At 47.7% G+C, this 25483-nt stretch overlaps 1 protein-coding gene across 1 annotated transcript in view; it reads left to right on the top strand.

Moving 5' to 3' along the window:
• The window catches only part of HOATZ (HOATZ cilia and flagella associated protein), a 33991-nt gene that overhangs the window by 3179 nt on the left and 5329 nt on the right, over positions 1-25483 (top strand). The window contains exons 2-5 of the mRNA XM_069740829.1: positions 352-387; positions 4644-4714; positions 17124-17183; positions 23535-23587. Of these exons, the coding sequence (XP_069596930.1) occupies positions 352-387; positions 4644-4714; positions 17124-17183; positions 23535-23587 (220 nt within the window). The remainder of the gene's footprint in view (positions 1-351; positions 388-4643; positions 4715-17123; positions 17184-23534; positions 23588-25483) is intronic.

Below are 25483 nucleotides of genomic sequence, written 5' to 3'. Positions count from 1 at the left end.
TATTGATCCCTAATATCAGACCATGGAGCGGAGGTCCCGTCCACAGCGTGGCAGTAATCCCCCCGTCTGCCCACACCGTCCTCCACCATTAATCCTCTAATCACTACATTACATAGGCCTGGAGATCACTGCGATGACTCTGGAGCTGAAAGCGCCTCGTCAGGGCTCATCATTACAGGGATCAATACACATTTGCTTTTACCCGCTGATCCCATATAATGATAGAGTCAGATTGCGGGGATGAACAATGGAGTGGGGGAGGGGCACTGCCAGAGATGATCATATCGGAGGGGGGACAAGATAATGGCAGATTGTGGCCTTCACTTCTTGATTTTTCCCTTTTATTTTTAGGAAAGACGTACCCCCTGCAGGAACTGGAGGACCTCAGTAAGTATAACTCATGGGGGGATATATCAATGCCTGGACGCCTGCTTTCCGGCAAAGGAAAGTTTTGTTGCTTGGGGGCAGCTTTAAATTCCTTCCCCTACTGGTGATAATGTTATGATTGCCAAAACACATTCACTCGGGTAATGTATAGACCAGGGGGACCGATCCCTAAACCTGACTGGTCCTTGTTCAGACTAAGAAAAGCCCTTCTCTGCCCTGTGTCCCTGCCTGACCACAGAGGTTGGAACCTTAACCCCTTCATGACCTTGGGATTTTTCGTTTTTCCGTGTTCGTTTTTCGCTCCCCTCCTTCCCAGAGCCATAACTTTTTTATTCTTCCGTCAATTTGGCCATGTGAGGGCTTATTTTTTGCGGAACGAGTTGTACTTTTGAACGACATCATTGGTTTTAGCATGTCGTGTACTAGAAAACGGGAAACAAATTCCAAGTGCGGTGAAATTGCAAAAAAAGTGCAGTCCCACACTTGTTTTTTGTTTGGCTTTTTTGCTAGGTTCACTAAATGCTAAAACGGACCTGACATTATGATTCTCCAGGTCAGTACGAGTTCATGGACACCTAACATGACTAGGTTATTTTTTATCTAAGTGGTGAAAAAAAATTCCAAACTTTGCAAAAAAAAAAAATTGCGCCATTTTCCGATACTTGTAGTGTCTCCATTTTTCGTGATCTGGGGTCAGTTGAGGGCTTATTTTTTGCGTGCCGAGCTGGCGTTTTTAATGATAGCATTTTGGTGCAGATACGTTCTTTTGATCGTTCATTTTAATGCAATGTCGCGGTGACAAAAAAAACGTAATTCTGGCGTTTCTAATTTTTTTCCCGCTACGCTGTTTAGCGATCAGGTTAATGCTTTTTTTGAATTGATAGATCGGGCGATTCTGAGCGCGGCGATACCAAATATGTGTAGATTTGATATTTTTTTTATGGATTTATTTTGATTGGGGCGAAAGGGAGGTGATTTAAACTTTTATATTTTTTTTTATTTTTTTAAGATTTTTTTCAACTTTTTTTTTTTCACTTTTGCCATGCTTCACTAGCCTCCATGGGAGGCTAGAAGCAGGCACAACTCGATCGCCTCTGCTACATAGCAGCGATCTGCTGATCGCTGCTATGTAGCAGAAATGGAGGTGTGCTGTGAGTGCCGACCACAGGCACCGGCGATCAGTAACCATAGAGGTCTCAAGGACCTCTATGGTTACAATGGAGACGCATCGCCGACCCCCCATCATGTGACGGGGGTCGGCGATGACGTCATTTCCGGCCGCCCGGCCGGAAGCGGTAGTTAAATGCCGCTGTCTGCGTTTGATAGCGGCATTTAACTATTTAATAGGTGCGGGCAGATCGCGATTCTGCCCGCGCCTATTACGGGCACATGTCAGCTGTTCAAAACAGCTAACATGTCCCGGCTTTGATGCAGGGCTCACCGCGGAGCCCTGCATCAAAGCAGGGGATCTGACCTTGGACGTACTATCCCGTCCGAGGTCAGATAGGGGTTAAGGTAACACAATGGCGCCCTCGCTCGGCTTACCCTGAGTGTCCTTAGCAGCTCCTAGGATCGCTAGAGTATCAGGTCCCTAAGGAATAAAGGGATCACACACAAAACAACTGCAACTAAAGCAAAGAGAATGAATCCAACAAAGTCTATGACCAGCAGAAAACACCAGTAGGGGAAGGTATTTAAAGCTGCACCCATAAGGTGATAGGACAGACAAACAGAGTAAGTGAGAAACCCTTGTTACCCAAAACCGACAGAAACAAAGCGAACAGAACTAAAACGCCCAAACTGTTGCGGCTCAGCGGAAATAGACGCACTCCGAGCACTTTGACATCTCGGCCTGCACGGATGTGCTGCAGAGTCTCCTGTCAATCAAAGCGTGCACGGATCGGCGATAGTCACCACTCTGTACGCAGGTCCCGGCAGTTTGATTGACAGCTGACACTGCGGCACATCTGTGCAGACAGAGCTGTCAATCCAAGTGCTGGGCGTGCGTCCAGCCGCCCCTCACAATATGCCTGAATGCCGGCAGTTGCCGGGAGGAATAAGTACATTTTCTCCCGGCAACATTGTAACGCTATTTGCCTGTGCATTAATCCTGTATCTGCAGGTAAATGGCAATTTCTGAGCTGACAGGTTCCCTTTAAAAGAAGGGAGATGCAATGATCAAAGTTACTATTTAACCCCTTAGATGTGGATGTCGCTCACTGATAGTGGGGGGGACTTTTCCCCACCCGCAAACGAAAGATCATGTCCCTCGAAGAAGCTTAGCAAAATGTGAAAAAAAAAATTAAAACCTCAAAGTTCAAATTGCTCTCATTCCGAAAAATAAAAAAACTAAGTTCATTTAGTATCGGCGCATTTATATAAATCCAATAATTTTATACATTGAAATATTTACCCCAAGGGGTTAATGCTGTAAAGATCCAGAATGTTGTTGGTTTTTTGTGGGGGGGGGATCATCTCACCGATCAGCAGTCGGACCCCCGCTGATCTGATGCCGATGGCCGCCTGTCCTGTGGATACGTACAGTACAGACCAAAAGTTTGGACACACCTTCTCATTTAAAGATTTTTCTGTATTTTCATGACTATGAAAATTGCACATTCACACTGAAGGCATCAAAACTATGAATTATCACATGTGGAATTATATACTTAACAAAAAAGTGTCAAACAACTGAAATTATGTCTTATATTCTAGGTTCTTCAAAGTAGCCACCTTTTGCTTTGATTACTGATTTGCACACTCTTGGCATTCTCTTGATGAGCTTGAAGACGTAGTCACCGGGAATGGTCTTCCAACAATCTTGAAGGAGTTCCCAGAGATGCTTAGCACTTGTTGGCCCTTTTGCCTTCACTCTGCGGTCCAGCTCACCCCAAACCATCTCGATTGGGTTCAGGTCTGGTGACTGTGGAGGCCAGGTCATCTGGCGTAGCCCCCATCACTCTCCTTCTGGGTCAAATAGCCCTTACACAGCCTGGAGGTGTGTTTGGGGTCATTGTCCTGCTGAAAAATAAATGATGGTTCAACTAAACGCAAACCGGATGGAATAGCATGCCGCTGCAAGATGCTGTGGTAGCCATGTTGGTTCAGTATGCTTTCAATTTTGAATAAATCGCCAGCAGTGTCACCAGCAAAGCCCCCCCCACACCATCACACCTCCTCCTCCATGCTTCACGGTGGGAACCAGGCATGTAGAGTCCATCCGTTCACCTTTTCTGCGTCACACAAAGACACGGTGGTTGGAACCAAAGATCTCAAATTTGGACTCATCAGACCAAAGCACAGATTTCCACTGGTCTAATGTCCATTCCTTGTGTTCTTTAGCCCCAACAAGTCTCTTCTGCTTGTTGCCTGTCCTTAGCAGTGGTTTCCTAGCAGCTATTTTACCATGAAGGCCTGCTGCACAAAGTCTCCTCTTAACAGTTGTTGTAGAGATGTGTCTGCTGCTAGAACTCTGTGTGGCATTGACCTGGTCTCTAATCTGAGCTGCTGTAAACCTGCGATTTCTGAGGCTGGTGACTCGAATAAACTTATCCTCAGAAGCAGAGGTGACTCTTGGTCTTCCTTTCCTGAGACGGTCCTCATGTGAGCCAGATTCTTTGTAGCGCCTGATGGTTTTTGCCACTACACATGGGGACACTTTCAAAGTTTTCCCAATTTTTCAGACTGACCTTCATTTCTTAAAATAATGATGGCCACTCGTTTTTCTTTACTTAGCTGCTTTTTTCTTGCCAGAATACAAATTCTAACAGTCTATTCAGTAGGACTATCAGCTGTGTATCCACCAGACTTCTGCACAACACAACTGATGGTCCCAACTCCATTTATAAGGTAAAAAATCCCACTTATTAAACCTGACAGGGCCCACCTGTGAAGTGAAAACCATTCCCGGTGACTACCTCTTGAAGCTCATCAAGAGAATGCCAAGAGTGTGCAAATCAGTAATCAAAGCAAAAGGTGGCTACTTTGAAGAACCTATATAAGGTTATAAGACATAATTTCAGTTGTTTCATACTTTTTTGTTAAGTATATAATTCCACCTGTGTTAATTCATAGTTTTGATGCCTTCAGTATGAATTTACAATTTTCATAGTCATGAAAATACAGAAAAATCTTTAAATGGGAAGGTGTGTCCAAACTTTTGGTCCGTACTGTACATTGTGCAATGAGTGGAGTAAACACATTATTGTTTTATGTCTCCCAGATTATGTTATAAATCAGATTTCTGTCATTTTCAGAAACAGAATGTTTTTTATTGCAAGCACAGAGAGTACAAGATATGGAACAGAGATCCGTTTATATGGAGAAGGTAAGGGCCAGTTCTCGTGTTCTCTCCTTAGGACCATCGCGCAGTCAATCACAAGGAAACACAAAAATCTTTCCATCCACGAGCGGTTCATTGCAAGAAATCAGCTCTTAGGCATCTCTGACTGTGACACGAGGTCGCACGGCCAATGGGGTCACATGGCAACCCCCTAGGTAGGTACTCCAACAAGCAAGTCGCAAAAATTCCTTCCCGGACCGATGGAAGTAGTTGAGTCATTGTTTCTACAGGAAGTAGGGGGCAGGTCTTTGTCTCTCTACAGGAAGTAGGGGGTGGGTCTTTGTCTCTCTACAGGAAGTAGGGGGCGGGTCTTTGTCTCTCTATAGGAAGTGCGGGTGTGTCTTTGTCTCTCTATAGGAAGTAGGGGGCAGGTCTTTGTCTCTCTACAGGAAGTAGGGGGCGGGTCTTTGTCTCTCTATAGGAAGTAGGGGGCAGGTCTTTGTCTCTACAGGAAGTAGGGGGCGGGTCTTTGTCTCTCTACAGGAAGTAGGGGGTGGGTCTTTGTCTCTCTATAGGAAGTGCGGGCGTGTCTTTGTCTCTCTATAGGAAGTAGGGGGCAGGTCTTTGTCTCTACAGGAAGTAGGGGGCGGGTCTTTGTCTCTCTACAGGAAGTAGGGGGCGGGTCTTTGTCTCTCTATAGGAAGTGCGGGCGTGTCTTTGTCTCCCTATAGGAAGTAGGGGGCAGGTCTTTGTCTCTCTACAGGAAGTGGGGGGCAGGTCTTTGTCTCTCTACAGGAAGTAGGGGGTGGGTCTTTGTCTCTGCAGGAAGTAGGGGCGGGTCTTTGTCTCTCTATAGGAATTGCAGGCGTGTCTTTGTCTCTCTATAAAAAGTAGGGGGCGGGTCTTTGTCTCTGCAGGAAGTAGGGGGCGGGTCTTTGTCTCTCTATAGGAAGTGCGGGCGTGTCTTTGTCTCCCTATAGGAAGTAGGGGGCAGGTCTTTGTCTCTCTACAGGAAGTAGGGGGCGGGTCTTTGTCTCTCTGCAGGAAGTAGGGGGCGGGTCTTTGTCTCTCTATAGGAAGTGCGGACATGTCTTTGTCTCCCTATAGGAAGTAGGGGGCAGGTCTTTGTCTCTCTATAGGAAGTGTGGGCGTGTCTTTGTCTCTCTATAGGAAGTAGGCGGCAGGTCTTTGTCTCTCTACAGGAAGTAGGCGGCAGGTCTTTGTCTCTCTACAGGAAGTAGGGGGCAGGTCTTTGTCTCTCTATAGGAAGTAGGGGGCAGGTCTTTGTCTCTCTATAGGAAGTAGGGGGCAGGTCTTTCTTTCTACACTAGAGTAAATACAGCGGCACCTGGTGACAGCAGAATTCGCAGGAGCAGGTTCTGGTGGAGACGTGACACCTGCCTATCACAATAAATTCAGGGACGAGGGATATCAGTCTATGGCAAGGATACCACTGAGCAATCTCAAATTCCTGCTCCTATAATGCTGATGAAGTGGAGCCACCCATTACAGAAAAATCCAGCATGGTTTGGCCATTTGTGTTTAGCTGCACTGTCCGGTCTTGCCGTTAAAGCAGTTTGTCGCCCTCCTTCATCACAACAGGGCAGTAGACAATGTTACCATTTTGCTGCCTTTGCCCCTTATTGTGACATTAGGTTACTGATGGCGGTCCTTCCGTCCCCTCGGTCATCTAGACAATGTCTGTTTTGCTGATATTGTAATTTCCCCAAATATTCCAGCAGCCGATCCAATCACCGTCCTGTGGCCAGAAGAATGTAGCCGAGACATGGCCGGAGGAATGTAGCCGAGACGTGGCCGGCCGAATTTAGCCGAGACGTGGCCGGCCGAATTTAGCCGAGACGTGGCCGGCCGAATTTAGCCGAGACGTGGCCGGCCGAATTTAGCCGAGACGTGGCCGGCCCAATTTAGCCGAGACGTGGCCGGCCCAATTTAGCCGAGACGTGGCCGGCCCAATTTAGCCGAGACGTGGCCGGCCCAATTTAGCCGAGATGTGGCCGGCCCAATTTTGCCGAAACGTGGCCGGCTGAATGTAGCCGAGACGTGGCCAGCCGAGTGTAGCCGAGACGTGGCCGGCGGAATGTACCCGAGACGTGGCCGGCGGAATGTACCCGAGACGTGGCCGGCGTAATGTAGCTGAGACGTGGCCGGCCGAATGTAGCCGAGACGTGAAAAGCCTCTAATGTTGGGTCTTGCGTATCAGTGATTGCCCAGACTTTCCTTCTGCATCAGTCCCGTTGGTTCAGCACTGTGTTTATGGCAGCCGTGTCTTTATACATTAATATTCATTGCCCAAAACCCATTTGTAGTTCATCTTCTAGGAAAGAAAATCATTAGACATCGAAAGCGGGATGCCGGCATTTATCTTGCGGGATTGATCGTTGTCAGAGGGATATAGGGTCTGCTCGGGACTCTAATGGACAAATGTCAGACGTATATTAAGTACAGCGAATGGAGTAATTAAACAGGGGCTTGGTAATATCCCTCTATATATTTCTTAACGATTTCTCCATTGATCCTGGAGAAGATTCCTGCAGATGAAAGCATTCACATTGATGTATCATCATTAGTAGTAGTAATGGACGGATTTACGGCAACTGGCAATTTTTTCTTGATTTGTTTGCTTCAACAATTTTATAAAATGAGTGAGACCTCGGGGAAGGGGCATGGTGTCACTTACCCCAAAATTGAAGAATAATCAGTCCTGTGTACATTGGGAATAATACTATTATCTGGGATCAAGTTTTCCCCTCTACAGGCTCGGTGAATAATTTTCAGTTGCCTCTGAGCTAGAGGGTTTAGACTAGCTGCTATAGTTAGTGATGCTCGGAGATTTCGTTTTCATCGCCGCAGCTGAATGATTTACATCTCTTAGCTAGCATAAGTACATGTGGGGATTCCCTAGCAACCAGGCAACCCCCACATGTAATCAAGCTGGCTATCAGATGTAGATCATTCAGCTGCGGCGATGAAAACTAAATCTCCGAGCACTAAAAAATACTCGGAGGACACCCGAGCGTGCTCGGGAAATCTCGAGTAACGAGTATATTCGCTCATCACTAGCTATGATGTCTCCCATACACAGCACACATAGACATGAGGGATTCCTGCTCTCCAATGTAGCACATGTCCAGAAGCAGCAGTATGGAGGACAATGTACAGAAGTACTGAGCAGTGTAGATGTGAATCCAGTATTGGGTGAGGTAAACACTTACCAGGAATCTGCAGCCCTGTCTCTGTGCGTCTATGACTCTCCCTGCTCCTCCCCTTCCATAGACTACAATAGGCAGCTGTAATCTGATCCCTGAGTGATATTTTAGTGTGTCTTGCCTAGAGCAGGATGGATTTTAGCTGTTTTTCGTAGTAAACAATGAGTTCAGGAGGTGGGGGAAGGGTAAGAAGCGGTTCATAAGTGGAGAAGCGGATCTTTCTGATAAGATATATTACACAATTTCTTATATTCACTTGTACAATTGATTTATGGAAAATTTGTTGACACGACAGCAATTTGTTAATAGCATATCAGAAGAGCTCGGATTATCGTAGCAAGCAATGGGAACATTTCAAGTGTTTCCCCAAGACCGTTTTTGAGCTTATGGGGCGTCATCTGCTGACCGTTTCCCTTCCATCGGGTTAATTTGGGTATTTCTGTAAAGGACGAGAGAGGGCGCTGACCCAGAAATCACTATCATCCGTATGAGGTGGTGTAGTTTAGGCCAAGGTGTTGCTGCACCTGCCTTCGTTTTGGAGACCATAAATCTCTCCTTATTGGAGTCACTACGTGTTCCCGCAGTGCTTCTGATCTTGGCATGATGGCCTGAGACTTAAGCAAGACAGCTGTGCAGTTGAGTTTCCTTTCCTTTGTAGATCCTTTCCTATTTGCCCCATAATGAGCCTTCGCGACAATACATTGATGATAAGGATAGGCAAACGGTCATAAGTCCTGACCAACCTTTGTGCCGTACAGGTTCTACCTAATCCTTAGCAAGTTGTCAATCTACTACCAGGACTGCTGATCATCTGTGATGGACCTTGTTGGAAACCTAACCTCGACGTCCGTCACCCGTAAACCAGTATGGGATCCTATTAGCAGATTTGTTCTCTTTTTTACTTGACTGGCATGTTAAATGGCTTCCATTATGGTCCATGGGTGAATGATGCCACCGGTGAGTGGCCATTTACTGGATCAATCATGAAAAGCCCATGACGTATCCATTAAATGCCATAAACTTCCCCGAACTAGCGCAGTCTACTAGTAAGAACACAACAGGACCCTCTTATGGCTTCAGTCGGGTAATAGGGCCTTGTGTCTTACGGACACAGTTAGCGGGTACACATGATCACAAAGGCATGAAGCCATAAAAAATTAACAGAGTCTTAATACCAAGACACACACCTGTCTTAGTTGGCTTTAAATAAGCCTATGCAGATAATGGCACTTGTAAAACAACGGTGGAGCACAGCAGAGGGCAGCTGCCTTAGGGGAAGGTGGAGTAGCTCTGCCAAGCTGAGGGAGATGCGTGACATGAGCATCCGTCACCACAATGACGGTAATGCGGCACGGCTTATCCTATCATTAATGCAGCATTTCTCCCTCGACTGCAGATCACTTCCCGCTGAAGTCCTCTTATTGACGGCTCTTTCTTAGAGATTTTTAATTACCAGAGTCCCCACAGGTGTAACCACCATACGACTTTACCCAGAAGATCATACTGGAAGCGAGCGCACTCCGCGAGGAGCAATGAATTCTTATAGTAACAGGTCCCCCGAGAGCCTCGTACAGTACACGGCTGTAATTCCATTATTTTGTGTGAGGCTGTGAACATGGACCCCAGGCTATAAAAGTCAGCCATCCAGGATGCGAAGATGGGATTCGCTCACTCTAGCAGCTGAGGCATTCTGGTACGAGCCAGAAAGGCTGTAGAGTTCCCATGTTTGCACTGACCTTTTAGATCTGAATAGTATTAGAAAGTGATAGTGAAAGACCTCAGTGACGGTAAAGGACCTCAGTGACGGTGAAGGGCCTCAGTGACGGTGAAGGGCCTCAGTGACGGTGAAGCACCTCAGTGACGGTGAAGCACCTCAGTGACGGTGAAGGGCCTCAGTGACGGTGAAGCACCTCAGTGATGGTGAAGCACCTCAGTGATGGTGAAGGGCCTCTGACGGTGAAGGACCTCTGTGACGGTGAAGGACCTCTGTGACGGTGAAGGACCTCTGTGACGGTGAAGGACCTCTGTGACCGTGAAGGACCTCTGTGACCGTGAAGGACCTCTGTGACGGTGAAGGACCTCTGTGACGGTGAAGGACCTCTGTGACGGTGAATGGCCTCTGTGACGGTGAATGGCCTCAGTGACGGTGAAGGACCTCAGTGACGGTGAAGGGCCTCAGTGACGGTGAAGGGCCTCAGTGACGGTGAATGGCCTCAGTGACGGTGAATGGCCTCAGTGACGGTGAATGGCCTCAGTGACGGTGAAGGGCCTCAGTGACGGTGAAGCACCTCAGTGACGGTGAAGGGCCTCTGACGGTGAAGGACCTCTGTGACGGTGAAGGACCTCTGTGACGGTGAAGGACCTCGGTGACGGTGAAGGGCCTCAGTGACGGTGAAGGGCCTCAGTGACGGTGAAGGACCTCAGTGACGGTGAAGGACCTCAGTGACGGTGAAGGACCTCAGTGACGGTGAAGCGCCTCAGTGACGGTGAAGCGCCTCAGTGACGGTGAAGGACCTCAGTGACGGTGAAGGGCCTCAGTGACGGTGAAGGGCCTCAGTGACGGTGAAGGGCCTCAGTGACGGTGAAGCACCTCAGTGACGGTGAAGGACCTCAGTGACGGTGAAGGGCCTCAGTGACGGTGAAGGACCTCAGTGACGGTGAAGGGCCTCAGTGACGGTGAAGGACCTCTGTGACGGTGAAGGACCTCAGTGACGGTGAAGGACCTCAGTGACGGTGAAGCACCTCAGTGATGGTGAAGGACCTCAGTGATTCCACCATTGATATTTCATGTTAACCTCATGTTAGAAGGGTTAAGGGAAATGTCTGCTGCTTTTGCACTGGACATCAATATCTGTTTCACTAGTATGTAGAGTATTTTTCTTTTGCATTGTTTTGGGGGAACATTTGTGGCTTTCACATTTATACTGGAGGCAAATGTGGCTTTTCCACTGTTATATGGGGCATTGTTGGGGGAGAGGGGGCTTCACTGTATATGGGGCATTGTTGGGGAGAGGGGGCTGCACTGTATATGGGGCATTGTTGGTAGAGAGGGGGCTGCACTGTATATGGGGCATTGTTGGTGGAGAGGGGGCTGCAATGTATATGTGGCATTGTTGGGGAGAGGGGGCTGCGCTGCATATGGGGCATTGTTGGGGGAGAGGGGGCTGCACTGTATATGGGGCATTGTTGGGGAGAGGGGGCTGCACTGTATATGGGGCATTGTTGGGGGAGAGGGGGCTGCACTGTATATGGGGCATTGTTGAGGAGAGGGGGCTGCACTGTATATGGGGCATTGTTGGGGGAGAGGAGGCTGCACTGTATATGGGGCATTGTTGGGGAGAGAAGGCTGCACTGTATATGGGGCATTGTTGGGGGAGAGGGGGCTGCACTGTATATGGGGCATTGTTGGGGAGAGGGGGCTGCACTGTATATGGGGCATTGTTGGGGAGAGGGGGCTGCACTGTATATGGGGCATTGTTGGGGAGAGGGGGCTGCACTGTATATGGGGCATTGTTGGTGGAGAGGGGGCTGCACTGTATATGGGGCATTGTTGGGGGAGAGGAGGCTGCGCTGTATATGGGGCATTGTTGGGGGAGAGGGGGCTGCTCTGTATATGGGGCATTGTTGGGAGAGGGGGCTGCACTGTATATGGGGCATTGTTGGGGGAGAGGGGGCTGCACTGTATATGGGGCATTGTTGGGCGAGAGGGGGCTGCACTGTATATGGGGCATTGTTGGGGGAGAGGGAGCTGCACTGTATATGGGGCATTGTTGGGGGGAGAGGGGGCTGCACTGTATATGGGGCATTGTTGGGGGAGAGGGCTGCACTGTATATGGGGCATTATTGGGGGGAGAGGGGGCTGCACTGTATATGGGGCATTGTTGGGGGAGAGGGGGCTGCACTGTATATGGGGCATTGTTGGGGGAGAGGGGGCTGCACTGTATATGGGGCATTGTTGGGGGAGAGGGAGCTGCACTGTATATGGGGCATTGTTGGGGGAGAGGGGGCTGCACTGTATATGGGGCATTGTTGGGAGAGGGGGCTGCACTGTATATGGGGCATTGTTGGGGGGAGAGGGGGCTGCATTGTATATGGGGCATTGTTGGGGGGAGAGGGGGCTGCACTGTATATGGGGCATTGTTGGGGGAGAGGGGGCTGCACTGTATATGGCTTTTGCATTATTACATGGAGCGGCTGTGGTTGCTGTGCTGTCATACCGTCTATCTCTTTTGTATTGTTATGGGGGCACCCAGTGCAGTTTCGCTTTTCCGGGGGCCTTCTCTGATTTGCACCAGTGGATATATACCTTTGTGTAAATATTAAAAATACTGGCTGTTGGCAGGGACAGGGTTAATCCACTGCGGTAATTAAATCTCCGTGATGCCGTCCTGTCTCCATCATTAACCTAACGAATACTGACGGCCCAATCCCCATAATGACCTCTATTAGATTATACAGGCTCGCCGGGAGTTTGATGTCCCGCACTCAGTGATCGGAGTCTGCGAGCGCTCGCATGGCTTCTCCCTTCTGCCCGTGCCCCGGAGAGAGGACCACAGCAGAAATACTTTCCTTGTACTTCTCCCGATTTCATTCTGTGTCCCGTCCAGAGCTGCTTTTACAATTGGCAGAATTTACATAAATCTGATTTTCTGTTGTAATTTTCTGACCCTGGTTTTCTTCAAACTCCATGCAGGATTTCTCTTGTGCGAATCCGTGCCCTTTGTAGAAGCTGCTCGGGTGCATATTCAGGACTGTATGAGTGCAAGATGAGTAACGGATATATGACCCGCGAGGAAAATGATTCATGAAAATACAGTCGTCTGAATGATGCCACATGTGAATTGCGACCTCCCAAATCTCCATGCCATTGAATTACGTCGGAAAGAGACGTATCAACCATGTTAAATTACATTCCCTCTTCTTTTTTCTTTTTTTGCCGCCACGAGATATGCTGCCGCCTTAGGTGCTTGGCAGCAGCTTTCGCTCATCTCCCTGTTGAAAACACACAAATGCTCGGCCGAGTTTCACCTCTGCCATTAGATCTTTGCACCCATCAGTACTGGGTCACTGTAATATCAGCACATCCCATCTCCGTTATGTTAAGACCCCGGCCCACCGGCGTGTCCCCCATCATCTAAGACTTGGTAATTCTGCTCTTATTCCAGTAAAATTCTTTCTCTTTAATATAAAAAAAAAGATCCTCTGGGCCCCGCGCCAGCCGTACACATCTCCATAGTATCTCCTGAAGAAGCTGAGCTGTGCAGCGCAGGTCATTCTGCAAGTCAGCAAATCCGCCCTTCCAATTAATTGCAGCAGCAGCTCCCAGTCCATTAGGAAACATTAAACATTTCTTTCCAAATCGGATCAGCGGGGGAGCAGAGTCGCTGCGGCTGTCGATGGATTTAACTATTTTAGTCCTGTTCACATCTGATGGGATTTCACAGTTTTCCACATTCCTGGCTGATACGTAGTTGTACGCCCGGTGGTTTACACTTCATGGGTTAAAATATCTAATTGATAGGAGTCAGATTTCGCTATTTAGAGGGGTCTCATGGTGCTTCGCGAGCGCTGCAGCCCCTACGGCCGGGTTGGTAGCCCAATACTCGTTTATTGGCGGCATACTGCATTGAATGGGTTTATAGGATTGGATGTGATCAGGTCGCAGGTGGGATGCAAGATCGAAGAGAAGGATCTTACTGGGTCGTCTGTGTATTAGTGGAAAAAGCTGCGGTAACAATATAAGGCGCAATAGGGTCTCATCCAATGATTGGATGTGATTGGGTTGCTCCGTGTGTTGGATGGCATACAAGACTGGGGATATATAGGATTAGATCTGACTAGATGGTGGGATACAAGATTGAGGGGATTTATAAGATTGGATCTGTTTGGATCAACCGTGACTTAATGGGATGTGAGATTTGGAGTGATTTAAAGACTGGGTCTGACATTATTTCCCCATGTGTCGGTGGGATACAAGATGGAAGTGATTCATAGGGTTGGATCTAATTGTGTCACTGATGTACTGGTGGGATACGACATTGTAGGGATTTCCAGGATTGGATCTGGTTGGGTTGCCCTGTGTGTTGGCAGCATACAAGGTGTAATTGGTGTATAGGACTAGATCTGGTTGGGTTGCCCTGTGTGTTGCCAGCATACAAGGTGTAATTGGTGTATAGGACTAGATCTGGTTGGGTTGCCCTGTGTGTTGGCAGCATACAAGGTGTAATTGGTGTATAGGACTAGATCTGGTTGGGTTGCCCTGTGTGTTGGCAGCATACAAGGTGTAATTGGTGTATAGGACTAGATCTGGTTGGGTTGCCCTGTGTGTTGGCAGCATACAAGGTGTAATTGGTTTATAGGTCTAGATCTGGTTGGGTTGCCCTGTGTGTTGGCAGCATACAAGGTGTAATTGGTGTATAGGACTAGATCTGGTTGGGTTGCCCTGTGTGTTGGCAGCATACAAGGTGTAATTGGTTTATAGGACTAGATCTGGTTGGGTTGCCCTGTGTGTTGGCAGCATACAAGGTGTAATTGGTTTATAGGTCTAGATCTGGTTGGGTTGCCCTGTGTGTTGGCAGCATACAAGGTGTAATTGGTGTATAGGACTAGATCTGGTTGGGTTGCCCTGTGTGTTGGCAGCATACAAGGTGTAATTGGTGTATAGGACTAGATCTGGTTGGGTTGCCCTGTGTGTTGGCAGCATACAAGGTGTAATTGGTTTATAGGACTAGATCTGGTTGGGTTGCCCTGTGTGTTGGCAGCATACAAGGTGTAATTGGTTTATAGGACTAGATCTGGTTGGGTTGCCCTGTGTGTTGGCAGCATACAAGGTGTAATTGGTTTATAGGACTAGATCTGGTTGGGTTGCCCTGTGTGTTGGCAGCATACAAGGTGTAATTGGTTTATAGGACTAGATCTGGTTGGGTTGCCCTGTGTGTTGGCAGCATACAAGGTGTAATTGGTTTATAGGACTAGATCTGGTTGGGTTGCTCATGCATTGGTTGGTGATTTATAGGACCCTGTAGCATAAGGATCCGGGCTCTACATTACTGCCTTCATTGATCAGCCCCATCACTCAGGTTAATGAACTCTGCTGCTTGCCCGATGATAATTAGCAGATTGCAGCAAGCAGAGCGTAGACAAACATTTCTGCTGTTCATAAGAAGATTATTATTGGGAAATGTGGGTATAAATGGCTGCCGAGTAATTACATGACATATAACAATGCTGAAACTAAGCGAGATCCATGACATGAGTGATCACTTTCTGCAGGGGCGATATTTCTCCGCTCAGGACAGTGAGAATCAGACAGGCCCATCAGATGCCAGGACAATTCTTCAGTGGGCACTGATATGATGATGGACACCAGGGTTCTGTTAGTAACATGCCGTCCGCTATTTTTCAGTGGGCAGTTCTTTGGGATCAGCATTCTTCCAGAATTTTAGGTGCAAAACCTCCTTTCCCTCACCTCCTAGGATGTACTGCTCTTGTCATTGTCCAATAATTTGCCTGCCCGGGTTGAAAGCCCAATTGTTTTATGTCTGTATGCAATTTGTCAGACAGGAGAGTAGAAGCAAAGCGTTAAAGACCCGCCTCCGCTTTCTGTAGAGCAGGGGTGGGGAACGTCCTGCCCGTGGGCCGATCTCATCTGCTGCAGTCAGCAGCCACCAGCCACTCTGCTCGTTAATGGCCGCGGGACCTTTAATTCTGCAGAGGTGTGTGCGGATGGCCCAGCGCCGCACCCAACGCTCATTCAACTTATCGGCATCAGACACTGATATATTTGAAAGCAGTGATGGAGGAGAGAGCGTCAGATGCTCCCTCACCAATCACTCCCCCTCTGCTTGTGCCCAGTGGGGGTGTGATAACGTCACTTTATCGTGCGCCGCGCTGTACCAGCAGTGGGGCCGATGAGACTGGAGCAGTGCGGGGAACAAGGAGGAGGGGTGAGTATTGTGTGAGTATGTGTGTATGCATTATACTGTGTGTGTGTGACTGCAGGGGCTTCACTATACTGTGTGTGTCTGCACTATACTGTGTATTGGGGGATCTGCACTATACTGCGTGTTGGTGGGGAGCTGCACTATTCTGTGTGTTAGTAGGGGAGCTGCACTATACTGTGTATTGGAGGGAGCTGCTCTATACTGTATGTTGGGGGAGCTGCTCTATACTGTGTGTTGGTGGAGGAGCTGCACTATACTGTGTTTTCGGGGGATCTGCAGATTACTGTGTTTTTGGGGGAGCTGCTTTATATTGTGTGTTGGGAGAGCTGCACTATACTGTGTTTTGGGGGGAGATGCTCTATATTGTGTGTTGGGAGAGCTGCTCTATATTGTGTGTTGGGGGAGCTGCACTATACTGTACTGTATGTGTGTGGGAGCTGCAATTTATTTAAATATTTTAATCAATATAGTTTGTTAATTTTTAAGTTAATATTTTTATTCCAAATGACCATTGGTAGAAAAAAGTTCCCCACCTCTGCTGTAGAGGGACAAAGACCCACCTCCGCTTTCTGTAGAGGGACAAAGACCCACCTCCGCTTTCTGTAGAGGGACAAAGACCCACCTCCGCTTTCTGTAGAGGGACAAAGACCCACCTCCGCTTTCTGTAGAGGGACAAAGACCCACCTCCGCTTTCTGTAGAGGGACAAAGACCCGCCTCCGCTTTCTGTAGAGGGACAAAGACCCGCCTCCGCTTTCTGTAGAGGGACAAAGACCCGCCTCTGCTTTCTGTAGAGGGACAAAGACCCGCCTCCGCTTTCTGTAGAGGGACAAAGACCCGCCTCCGCTTTCTGTAGAGGGACAAAGACCCGCCTCCACTTTCAGTAGAAGGCTACAGACCCGCATCTACTGCCCGTAATCAGTTTCCATGTCAGTGTTGCTACAGTTGAATTAATCTTGACAACAGGCAGTTAACAGCAAATTACAGTAAAAACAAGACACCTAATGGCCGGCACTTTGGAGAAATTCGTCAGGCTGAAAATTTAAATTTTGGCTTTATAAAGTACACATTATGAGCATTGAAACGATCGTGATCATTTAGGTCACTTAGCCTTGAATTGTGAGATGTGTAAAGGGTTTGTCCAAAATCAGAAAATGGGATCACTGTTTTTGTTTTTTTGTTTTTTGTTTGTTTTTTTTTCATTCCAAAAAACAGCACCACATCTGTGTGTTTGGTATTGCAGTTTGTATGAAGGTAACAGTTTTGCTATATTTTGTTTTGTAAAGGCTAAAAGAAGAGATGAAATCATCGCCCTGCTGAAAAAGCAAAGAGAAGATCGTATTAAGGTAGTTATGACTTAATACCACAAATAATGAATATCTGTGTGCTACATATTCTCTCAGACCCACATATATGTACAGTATGTCCATTTTCATGTCCTTTAGGAACCAACTCCATAAATGATTTGGAGCTTTCAGTCTTTATAGCAGAGCATCACTTTCCTTCTTCTCAACCCATAGCTACTATTGGAGCAATTGAGCAGAATGAGAGCAGCACGTCTTCTACTGGGGCTTTGCATCTACTTCTGTGACCGTGCATCTTCTTCTGAGACCGCGCATCTTCTTCTGAGTCCACGCATTTTCTTCTGTGGCCGTGCATCTTCTTCTGAGGCCACGCATTTTCTTCTGTGGCCGTGCATCTTCCTCTGTGACCGTGCACCTTCTTCTGTGGCCGTGTATTTTCTTCTGTGGCTGTGCATCTTCTTCTGAGGCCACGCATTTTCTTCTGTGGCCGTGTATCTTCTTCGGGGGCTGCGCACCTTTTTCTGGGGCCGCGCACCTTCTTCTGGGGCCACGCACCTTCTTCTGGGGCCGCGCACCTTCTTCTGGGGCCGCGCACCTTCTTCTGAAGCCACGCACCTTCTTCTGGGGCCACGCACCTTCTTTTGGGGCCACGCACCTTCTTCTGAGGCCACGCACCTTCTTCTGGGGACGCGCACCTTCTTCTGGGGACGTGCACCTTCTTCTGGGGCCACGCACCTTCTTCTGGGGCAGCGCACATTCTTCTGGGGCCGCGCACCTTCTTCTGGGGCCGCGCTCCTTCTTCTGGGGCCGCGCACCTTCTTCTGGGGCCGCGCACCTTCTTCTGGGGCCACGCACCTTCTTCTGGGGCCACGCACCTTCTTCTGGGGCCACGCACCTTCTTCTGGGGCCACGCACCTTCTTCTGGGGCCACGCATCTACTTCCAGCTTTGCTATGAAACAGAAGAGCCTTGTATTTCTTCTCTGCGGTGATGTGGATCTGCCGCTACCGCTCCATTCCTATAAGCGCAAGACGGGGCCCAATTGTTGAGATAGGTGGAGGACCCAGGGGTGCGAGATGGGAATACCCCCTTAAATGGTGCCATTGCAAAGAATTACAGTTTAACTAAATCCCGTGCAGCATTTGTGGGTTTCCACGCTGGAGCAGAGCGCACACATTTGCTTTCTACATCTCCCCGGGCGGGGTGGCACGGCTTCCACCATTATGCGCTGACTCTGAGCCGATTTATCACAGGTTGTAATAAGCAATTTGCATTATAGTTAACGAGGAAATGCAATCATCACAGATTGATGCTGCAGCGCGGCGGCGTGGGCCGGAGAGTATCATCCCGCCAGCGTTACTACAGCTGCTAGCAGTGATTTATGGAGCCATCGTTCTGCCATTTTCTGCTGCCGTCCTGATACTTATTGATCTTTTTTTTTTTCGGTATTAATAATACATGGTAGGCTCTCCTCAAACAGGGCGGCCGCAGCTGTAATTACCATTTCTGCGCTCCTCTCTGGATCAGTTTTCTGTTGACCAATGTTTGTAGTGAAGAAGCAGAGAACATAGTGCATCGTTGGCCGGACGGAGCCGATTGGCGCACGCACAAGAGCGTTTAAGAGGCACAATGGCACCTAACGCTTGATGGTTGGACTGAGAGCTTGTGTGATTTATACAGGACAGAGCAATATAAAGGGGCAGGTAGCCAGCGACGTTCTGCTGCGGTCTACATTTTGGGTTCTCTTATCGGTGATGTTGGTCACATCTGCGCCAGCTCCTTAAAGTTCTCGGTTGCTCGTCAGAAGTTTGAAGAACTTTTTCTGACTCGTCCTCAGGGCCACACAACATTTATAATTGAAGGTCCAAAGTCTGGAATTAGACAAAAGTTTGGGGTCACCATTAGCTGCAACTTCAACACATCTGACCCTGTGGGGTGCCAGAAGACACATTTATGCCAGAAGTGCTGCCATAGACTACCCCTTATATTTGGGGAAGTGTGGCTAGCCTAAAGGGGCCCTCCGACCCAAAATTATTACCCCAAAGCATCCCAAAATGCTTTAAAATTAAATACACTATAGGCACAAACAGTCTCCTTCCACTACTTTTCTAGTGCTGCTTGAGTCCCCCGCCCTTGTTCTTGCTTCCTCTTCTGGCAAGACTACCGCTGCCCCTAATCACTGGCTGTAGCAGTGTCCAATGCATCAGTGATTGGCTGCAGCAGTTACAAAACAAAAATGTACAGAAATTGGCTGAGTACATCCTGTTCCTGTCATAAGAGACATGTGACTACAGCATCCAATCTTTGGCCACAGAAGTGATGCATTGATCACTGCTACAGTTAATCAGTGGCCATACGACATAAGAGAAAGCAGTGTGATTAGTGGAGGGCTAATGCTGGAAGAGATACAATGCTGGAAGACCCTCCCCTGCTTTCTCTAGATGCTGGAAGACCTGCCCAGGCTTTCTCTAGATGATCAAAGACCCACCCCCGCTTTCTCTAGATGATCAAAGACCCGCCCCATTTTCTCTAGATGGTCAAAGACCCGCCCTGCTTTCTCTAGAAGGTCAAAGACCTGCCCCTCTTTCTCTAGATGATCAAAGACCCACCCCCACTTTCTCTAGATGATCAAAGACCCGCCCCGCTTTCTCTAGATGGTCAAAGACCCGCCCCCGCTTTCTCTAGATGATCAAAGACCCGCCCCCGCTTTCTCTAGATGGTCAAAGACCCACCCCCGCTTTCTCTAGATAATCAAAGACCCGCCCCGCTTTCTCTAGATGATCAAAGACCTGCCGCGCTTTCTCTAGATGGTCAAAGACCCACCCCCGCTTTCTCTAGAGGTCAAAGACCCGCCCCCGCTTTCTCTAGATAATCAAAGACCCACCCCCGCTTTCTCTAGATGATCAAAGACCCGCCCCGCTTTCTCTAGATGGTCAAAGACCCACCCCCGCTTTCTTTAGATGGTCAAAGACCCACCCCCGCTTTCTCTAGATGATCAAAGACCCGCCCCGCTTTCTCTAGATGGTCAAAGACCCACCCCCGCTTTCTTTAGATGGTCAAAGACCCGCCCCCGCTTTCTTTAGATGGTCAAAGACCCGCCCCCGCTTTCTCTGGATGGTCAAAGACCCGCCCCACTTTCTCTAGATGGTCAAAGACCTGCCCTGTTTTCTCTTTTTTTTATCAGATAAATTTTTATTGAACATAATAAATGTTATCTATTCATACAACAAAGTGCATTTGTGTTTTTCATTTTAACAAGAAAATATACCCCTTCTCCCCCCTCCCTCCTTCAGATAACCAACCCCAACTTTCCCCCCTCCTCCCCAAGAAGATCATTTTTATTACAGACAAATTGTATTATTAACATTATTTACCACAACCTCTTAATCATTCCCATTTAGCCATGGCTGCCATAGCTTTTGAAAAAACCCCATCCTATTCCTCTTGGTATAAATGCTTTTTTCGAGCTGGACAATATGATTCACCTGTGCGGTAAATTCTCGTCTGGTTGGAGGTTCCTCCCTAATCCAGTATCTCGCAATCACTTTCCTTGCAACGAAGAGCAATCTAGCTATTGCCATTTTGGCAGTTTCATCGGCCGACAATTCCTCCACATACCCAAGTATACAAACCACTGGATCCCTGGGAATCGCACATCCATAAAGCACTCCAATTTGGTTCAACACTGCTACCCAATATGAAAAGAGCCTGGGGCACACCCACAACATGTGGAGCATACCCGCCTCCGTCTGAGTGCACCTAGGGCACTCAGAATCCAATCTCACTCCGGCTTTGAACAACAAGTCAGGTGTCCTATAGGCCCTATTAACCACATACAATTGCGAGAGTCTCCCAGGCTCACTCATTGACAATTTAGGTATGTATTCCAGAATAGACCCCCATTTGTCATCGTCTATTTCCCCCAGTTCGGCCTCCCATTTTCCTCTAGCTTTAATCGGGTAATCCTCCAAGAATGTGTGTAGTAAATCCCCATATACTTCCGATATAGCCCCCTTTGTTCCATTGTTATTTAGAATACAGTCTAACATGAGATCTTTCTGAACCACTATGGGCCCCCTCTTCCTCTGTGCCTGAAAAGCGTGCTGAACTCTCCTATATTGATACCATTTTAATCCCGGAAACTGAAATTCCTGCCGAAGCGCATCATAAGATCTAAGACTCCCACTGTGAATCAATTGTCCTAATAGCCTAATACCCTTTTCTCTCCATTCTCCCATTCCTTCCATATGGTTAAATTCTTGAAGAGATGAGTTATCCCAGATAGGTGAAAATTCCGTGAAGCCCCCAATTCCCCTAATACGCTTCAGCATCTGCCATACTCTATGAATTAAATTCATGGTGGGAAAGCCATTCCCCAATTTCCTAAATAGTCCTGATTCCAGACCCAAACTCAAGGGCCATACCCCGCTAATATGCACCAGACTACTGTGACCCATTTCTTCCACTAACCCTTTCCCCCATCCCCTAAGATGTTGGCTCTGTGCAGCCAGAAAGTATAACCATGGGTTGGGTAACGCAAGCCCCCCCTCATCTTTGGGTCTGTGCAAAGTCTCCTGCCTAATCCTCGGGCTCTTCTTTCCCCACACCAACTCTCCAAACATCGATTTCAGCTTACGGAATGTTCTCATTGGGATCCATACCGGAGAATTATGTAGGACATACAGGATCTGAGGCATCACCACCATCTTAAGGAGATTTACTCTTCCTACCACTGACAAATTTAGCTTACTCCAAGCTGAGATCTTAGTGCGTATCTTAGTTACTAAAGGCTCGAGATTAAGTTCCTCAAATCTAGTTAAGGGAAGAGCTACCTGAATCCCCAAATATTTAAACTGAGTGACCACCCTTAATTTTGTATCTTCTTCCACCTCCCTTGTACAATCCACTTCTCTATCTATCTGCATAACGCTCGATTTGTCCCAATTAATAACTAGCCCTGAAATTTGCCCAAATCTCTCGATTAATGCTATTACATTTCTTAGTGGTTCCCCAGAGCTCTCAAGGAAAAGCAGTATGTCATCTGCATATAAGGCGATTTTTTCCTCCATCTTCCCATATAAAAACCCTTTCACCATTTGAGACCGTCTGATAGTCGCTGCCAGCGGTTCCACCGCCAAAGCAAACAGCAGCGGGGACAACGGGCACCCCTGCCTTGTACCTCTAAAAAGCTGAAAGCTGTCTGACATCATATTGTTCACCCTGATTTTGGCCACCGGAGAGGAGTATAGGAGTCTCACCCATGACACAAAGACTGGCCCAAACCCACAACGACTCAGCACCGACCACAGGTATTGCCATTCTATACTATCAAAGGCCTTGTGTGCATCGAGGGGCCCTGTTTTCTCTAGATTGAAAAAGATCCGCCCCTGCTTTGGTTTAGATCTACAAAGACCCGCTCCCTCTTTGTGCAGATGGGCAGAGATCTGCCCCTGCTTTCTTTAGAGCAACAAACACCTGCCAGTACTGCCTGTAATCCCTTTCTACTGCCTATAATGCAATGCTAGCAGAGATGTAAGGGGAGTACAGCATATTAGTTTTTTTATTTTTACCTATTCTGGACAGCCCCTTTAAGATATGCTTTAAAATGCCCCAGTGGTACTGTGGCGCCTTGGTTCTGGTAGGATGAGCGTGGACTATCAGTGTGCATTGCCCTCGCAATCACCCTCTCGTTATTTCAAGAGGTCATGTGAAATCAGGAGGCAGCCGGGCAGCGTTTCGCTTACTTACAGGCTTCTTCCTGCGGCTTTTAGCTGAGGAGTGATGGACGGCGGCACTCTAAACAAAGTTTTGTTCATCTGAAAGGGGCAAGAGCCGTCACACGCCGGTGCCATTTACACGTCTCTCTGGAGTCGCCCTGTCAGCGCGTTCAGCATCTTTCTTCTTCTGGTGCTCGGGGTTACAGTAAATGCAATATAAATCCAGCGGAATTTCAGATCCGAGACAGATAAATGCAGTTCAGGCGGCTCGGGCCGCTCGCTTTCCTGTCTGCATTTCATCACTGGCTCGTCTTTACTATGTAGGATCATTTCTAACAGCATTATAGGATCTCCTGGCTGCAGTTCTGGGCAGCGGCGTAACTTCAAGCTCATGGGCCCCAATGCAAAAGCTCGAACCAGACCCCCAATTATTGTAAATCTTGTATAATAATGGTCTTTTCCTAGGGGCCCCTTGGGGTCCGGGTGCAATTGCAATCTCTGCACTTATTATAGACCAGTGACATCCCGAATATTCCCCGATCCCCGGGATATTGTGTGATTATTGGTTGGATCCGACCCATCATGGGGAGAGGGGATCACTCGTACTGTTACCTAAATGGTTTATTACATTATTGATTCACTTACATTGTATTATTCTATATCTTTCTTCCATTTAGAAAGAACTCGTGTATTTTGGACATAAACCAAATATCCAAATAGAAGAGCGAAGGTAAGTTGGTCCCTTTATCACTTATCCATAAATGCAGACCCCCACCTCAGCGGACTCCCACCGTCTGGCTGACTCTTGAGCTGAGCAACCCATGAACTTGCGCAGGCCAGCAGCTGCCTCATCTGACGGATCAGGTGTCTACTACTACTTCTATTAAATTTTTTACCATCTGCGTCCAAGTCCTGGCTTCACAGCTACACTGCTCGGTACTGTTGTATAAAGTCCTTCATGCTGCTGCCTGCTTCTTTGTATGTGTACTGCTTCTTCTAGTATATTATTTACCATCTGCGTCCAAGTCCTGGCTTCACAGCTACACTGCTCGGTACTGTTGTATAAAGTCCTTCATGCTGCTGCTGCTTCTTTGTATGTGTACTTCTTCTTCTAGTATATTATTTACCATCTGCGTCCAAGTCCTGGCTTCACAGCTACACTGCTCGGTACTGTTGTATAAAGTCCTTTATGCTGCTGCTGCTTCTTTGTATGTGTACTTCTTCTTCTAGTATATTATTTACCATCTGCGTCCAAGTCCTGGCTTCACAGCTACACTGCTCAGTACTGTTGTATATCCTCCATGCTGCTGCTGACAGCAGAGCAGGATCGCCGCTTCTCTGTGTGTTCAGTGTACGGGAGACCTCATAGCAGCTTGTCTCAGGGACAAGTGACATTACGAGATAGAGACTGGATACAAGCCATATAATGCCAGGAAATTGTATTAATGATGAATTATCGTTAAAATTCGCCTGAAGATACGGATTCACTTTTACCAGTTTCTGCTGGTTTAGTTTTACCAGAGACAATTAGAAACCCCACATACAGATTCTGATTTTGGAAGAAGTGCAACTATCTTTCACCTTTACTTTGTGTGACAATGAAGAATAAGACACCATATCGTATAAAAGTAAATAAATAAATAAAATTGCAGTGTGTGAACACAGTCTAACACTCAGATCCTCTGACTGATAAGAATGTATTACCCGTAAGGTATCGGCATGGATTTTCGTGGCTTTCATCAACTCCTAATAATTAATGTCTCGTTTTTCACGATTCTGTCCGTGAACTGTTTGCATTTCGCACTTTGCCGGGATGAACCGTGGACGCGCCGAGCCTGAGGTTTCCTTGCCGCGCAGCTTTCTGTCTGTGCGAGCAGGACAAGACCTCGGTATTGATCCCGCAGCCATTTAATCAACATCGAGACAAAGATTTACCATCGCTGCTGCTGTTCTAGGTGTTTGGGTCAATGTTAATAACATCACGTAACAAGGACGGGATAATAAAGCGCAATGTATCATTTATGGCGGCATTCAAGGATGCGTCCGCCTCGTGTAATGCAGTGATGATCGACGTGCTTTATGGCGGCATCGCAACGGCAGAAGTGACAGCAACACTGCGAACCCTAGTACAAGTCTGGGTCTACGTCAAGCTAATACAGAAATATATAAACCCCCTGCAAACAATCAGAAGAACTGTACTTACCCACCAATAAATACAGTTCTTACAGTAAAAATGTCCTAAAACGGATCATTGCTTGCGGTGCGGTTGAGGACCAGGCGAAGGCGGCCGTGCCAAATTCTGTCCCTCATTAAAAAGGTTTTCCCATCTACACCAGGGTATATTATCAGATTATGATTTTGGGGGTCAGACTTCTGGAATGATGCTGAGAATGAAGGGGATGCATTATTCGCTTAGTGCTGGTCTCCATTCACTGTTTTCCCTGCACGATGGTGTCCTGTACAGTGTCTGCTCAAGGTACTGTAGCAAATGAGACTGGCTGCAGCATAACCCCCAACACCCAACTGTGCAGGGAAACTCTGGTATTGTTCCTTTTATTATTATTATTCATTTTCATAGCACCATTTATTCCATGGCGCTTTACACGTGGAAGGGGCAATTATAGAC

Source organism: Ranitomeya imitator, chromosome 10 (genome assembly GCF_032444005.1).
Source record: "Ranitomeya imitator isolate aRanImi1 chromosome 10, aRanImi1.pri, whole genome shotgun sequence".
In the NCBI taxonomy this organism is placed as follows: Eukaryota; Metazoa; Chordata; class Amphibia; order Anura; family Dendrobatidae; genus Ranitomeya; species Ranitomeya imitator.
This window is presented reverse-complemented; position numbering and strand designations above follow the sequence as displayed.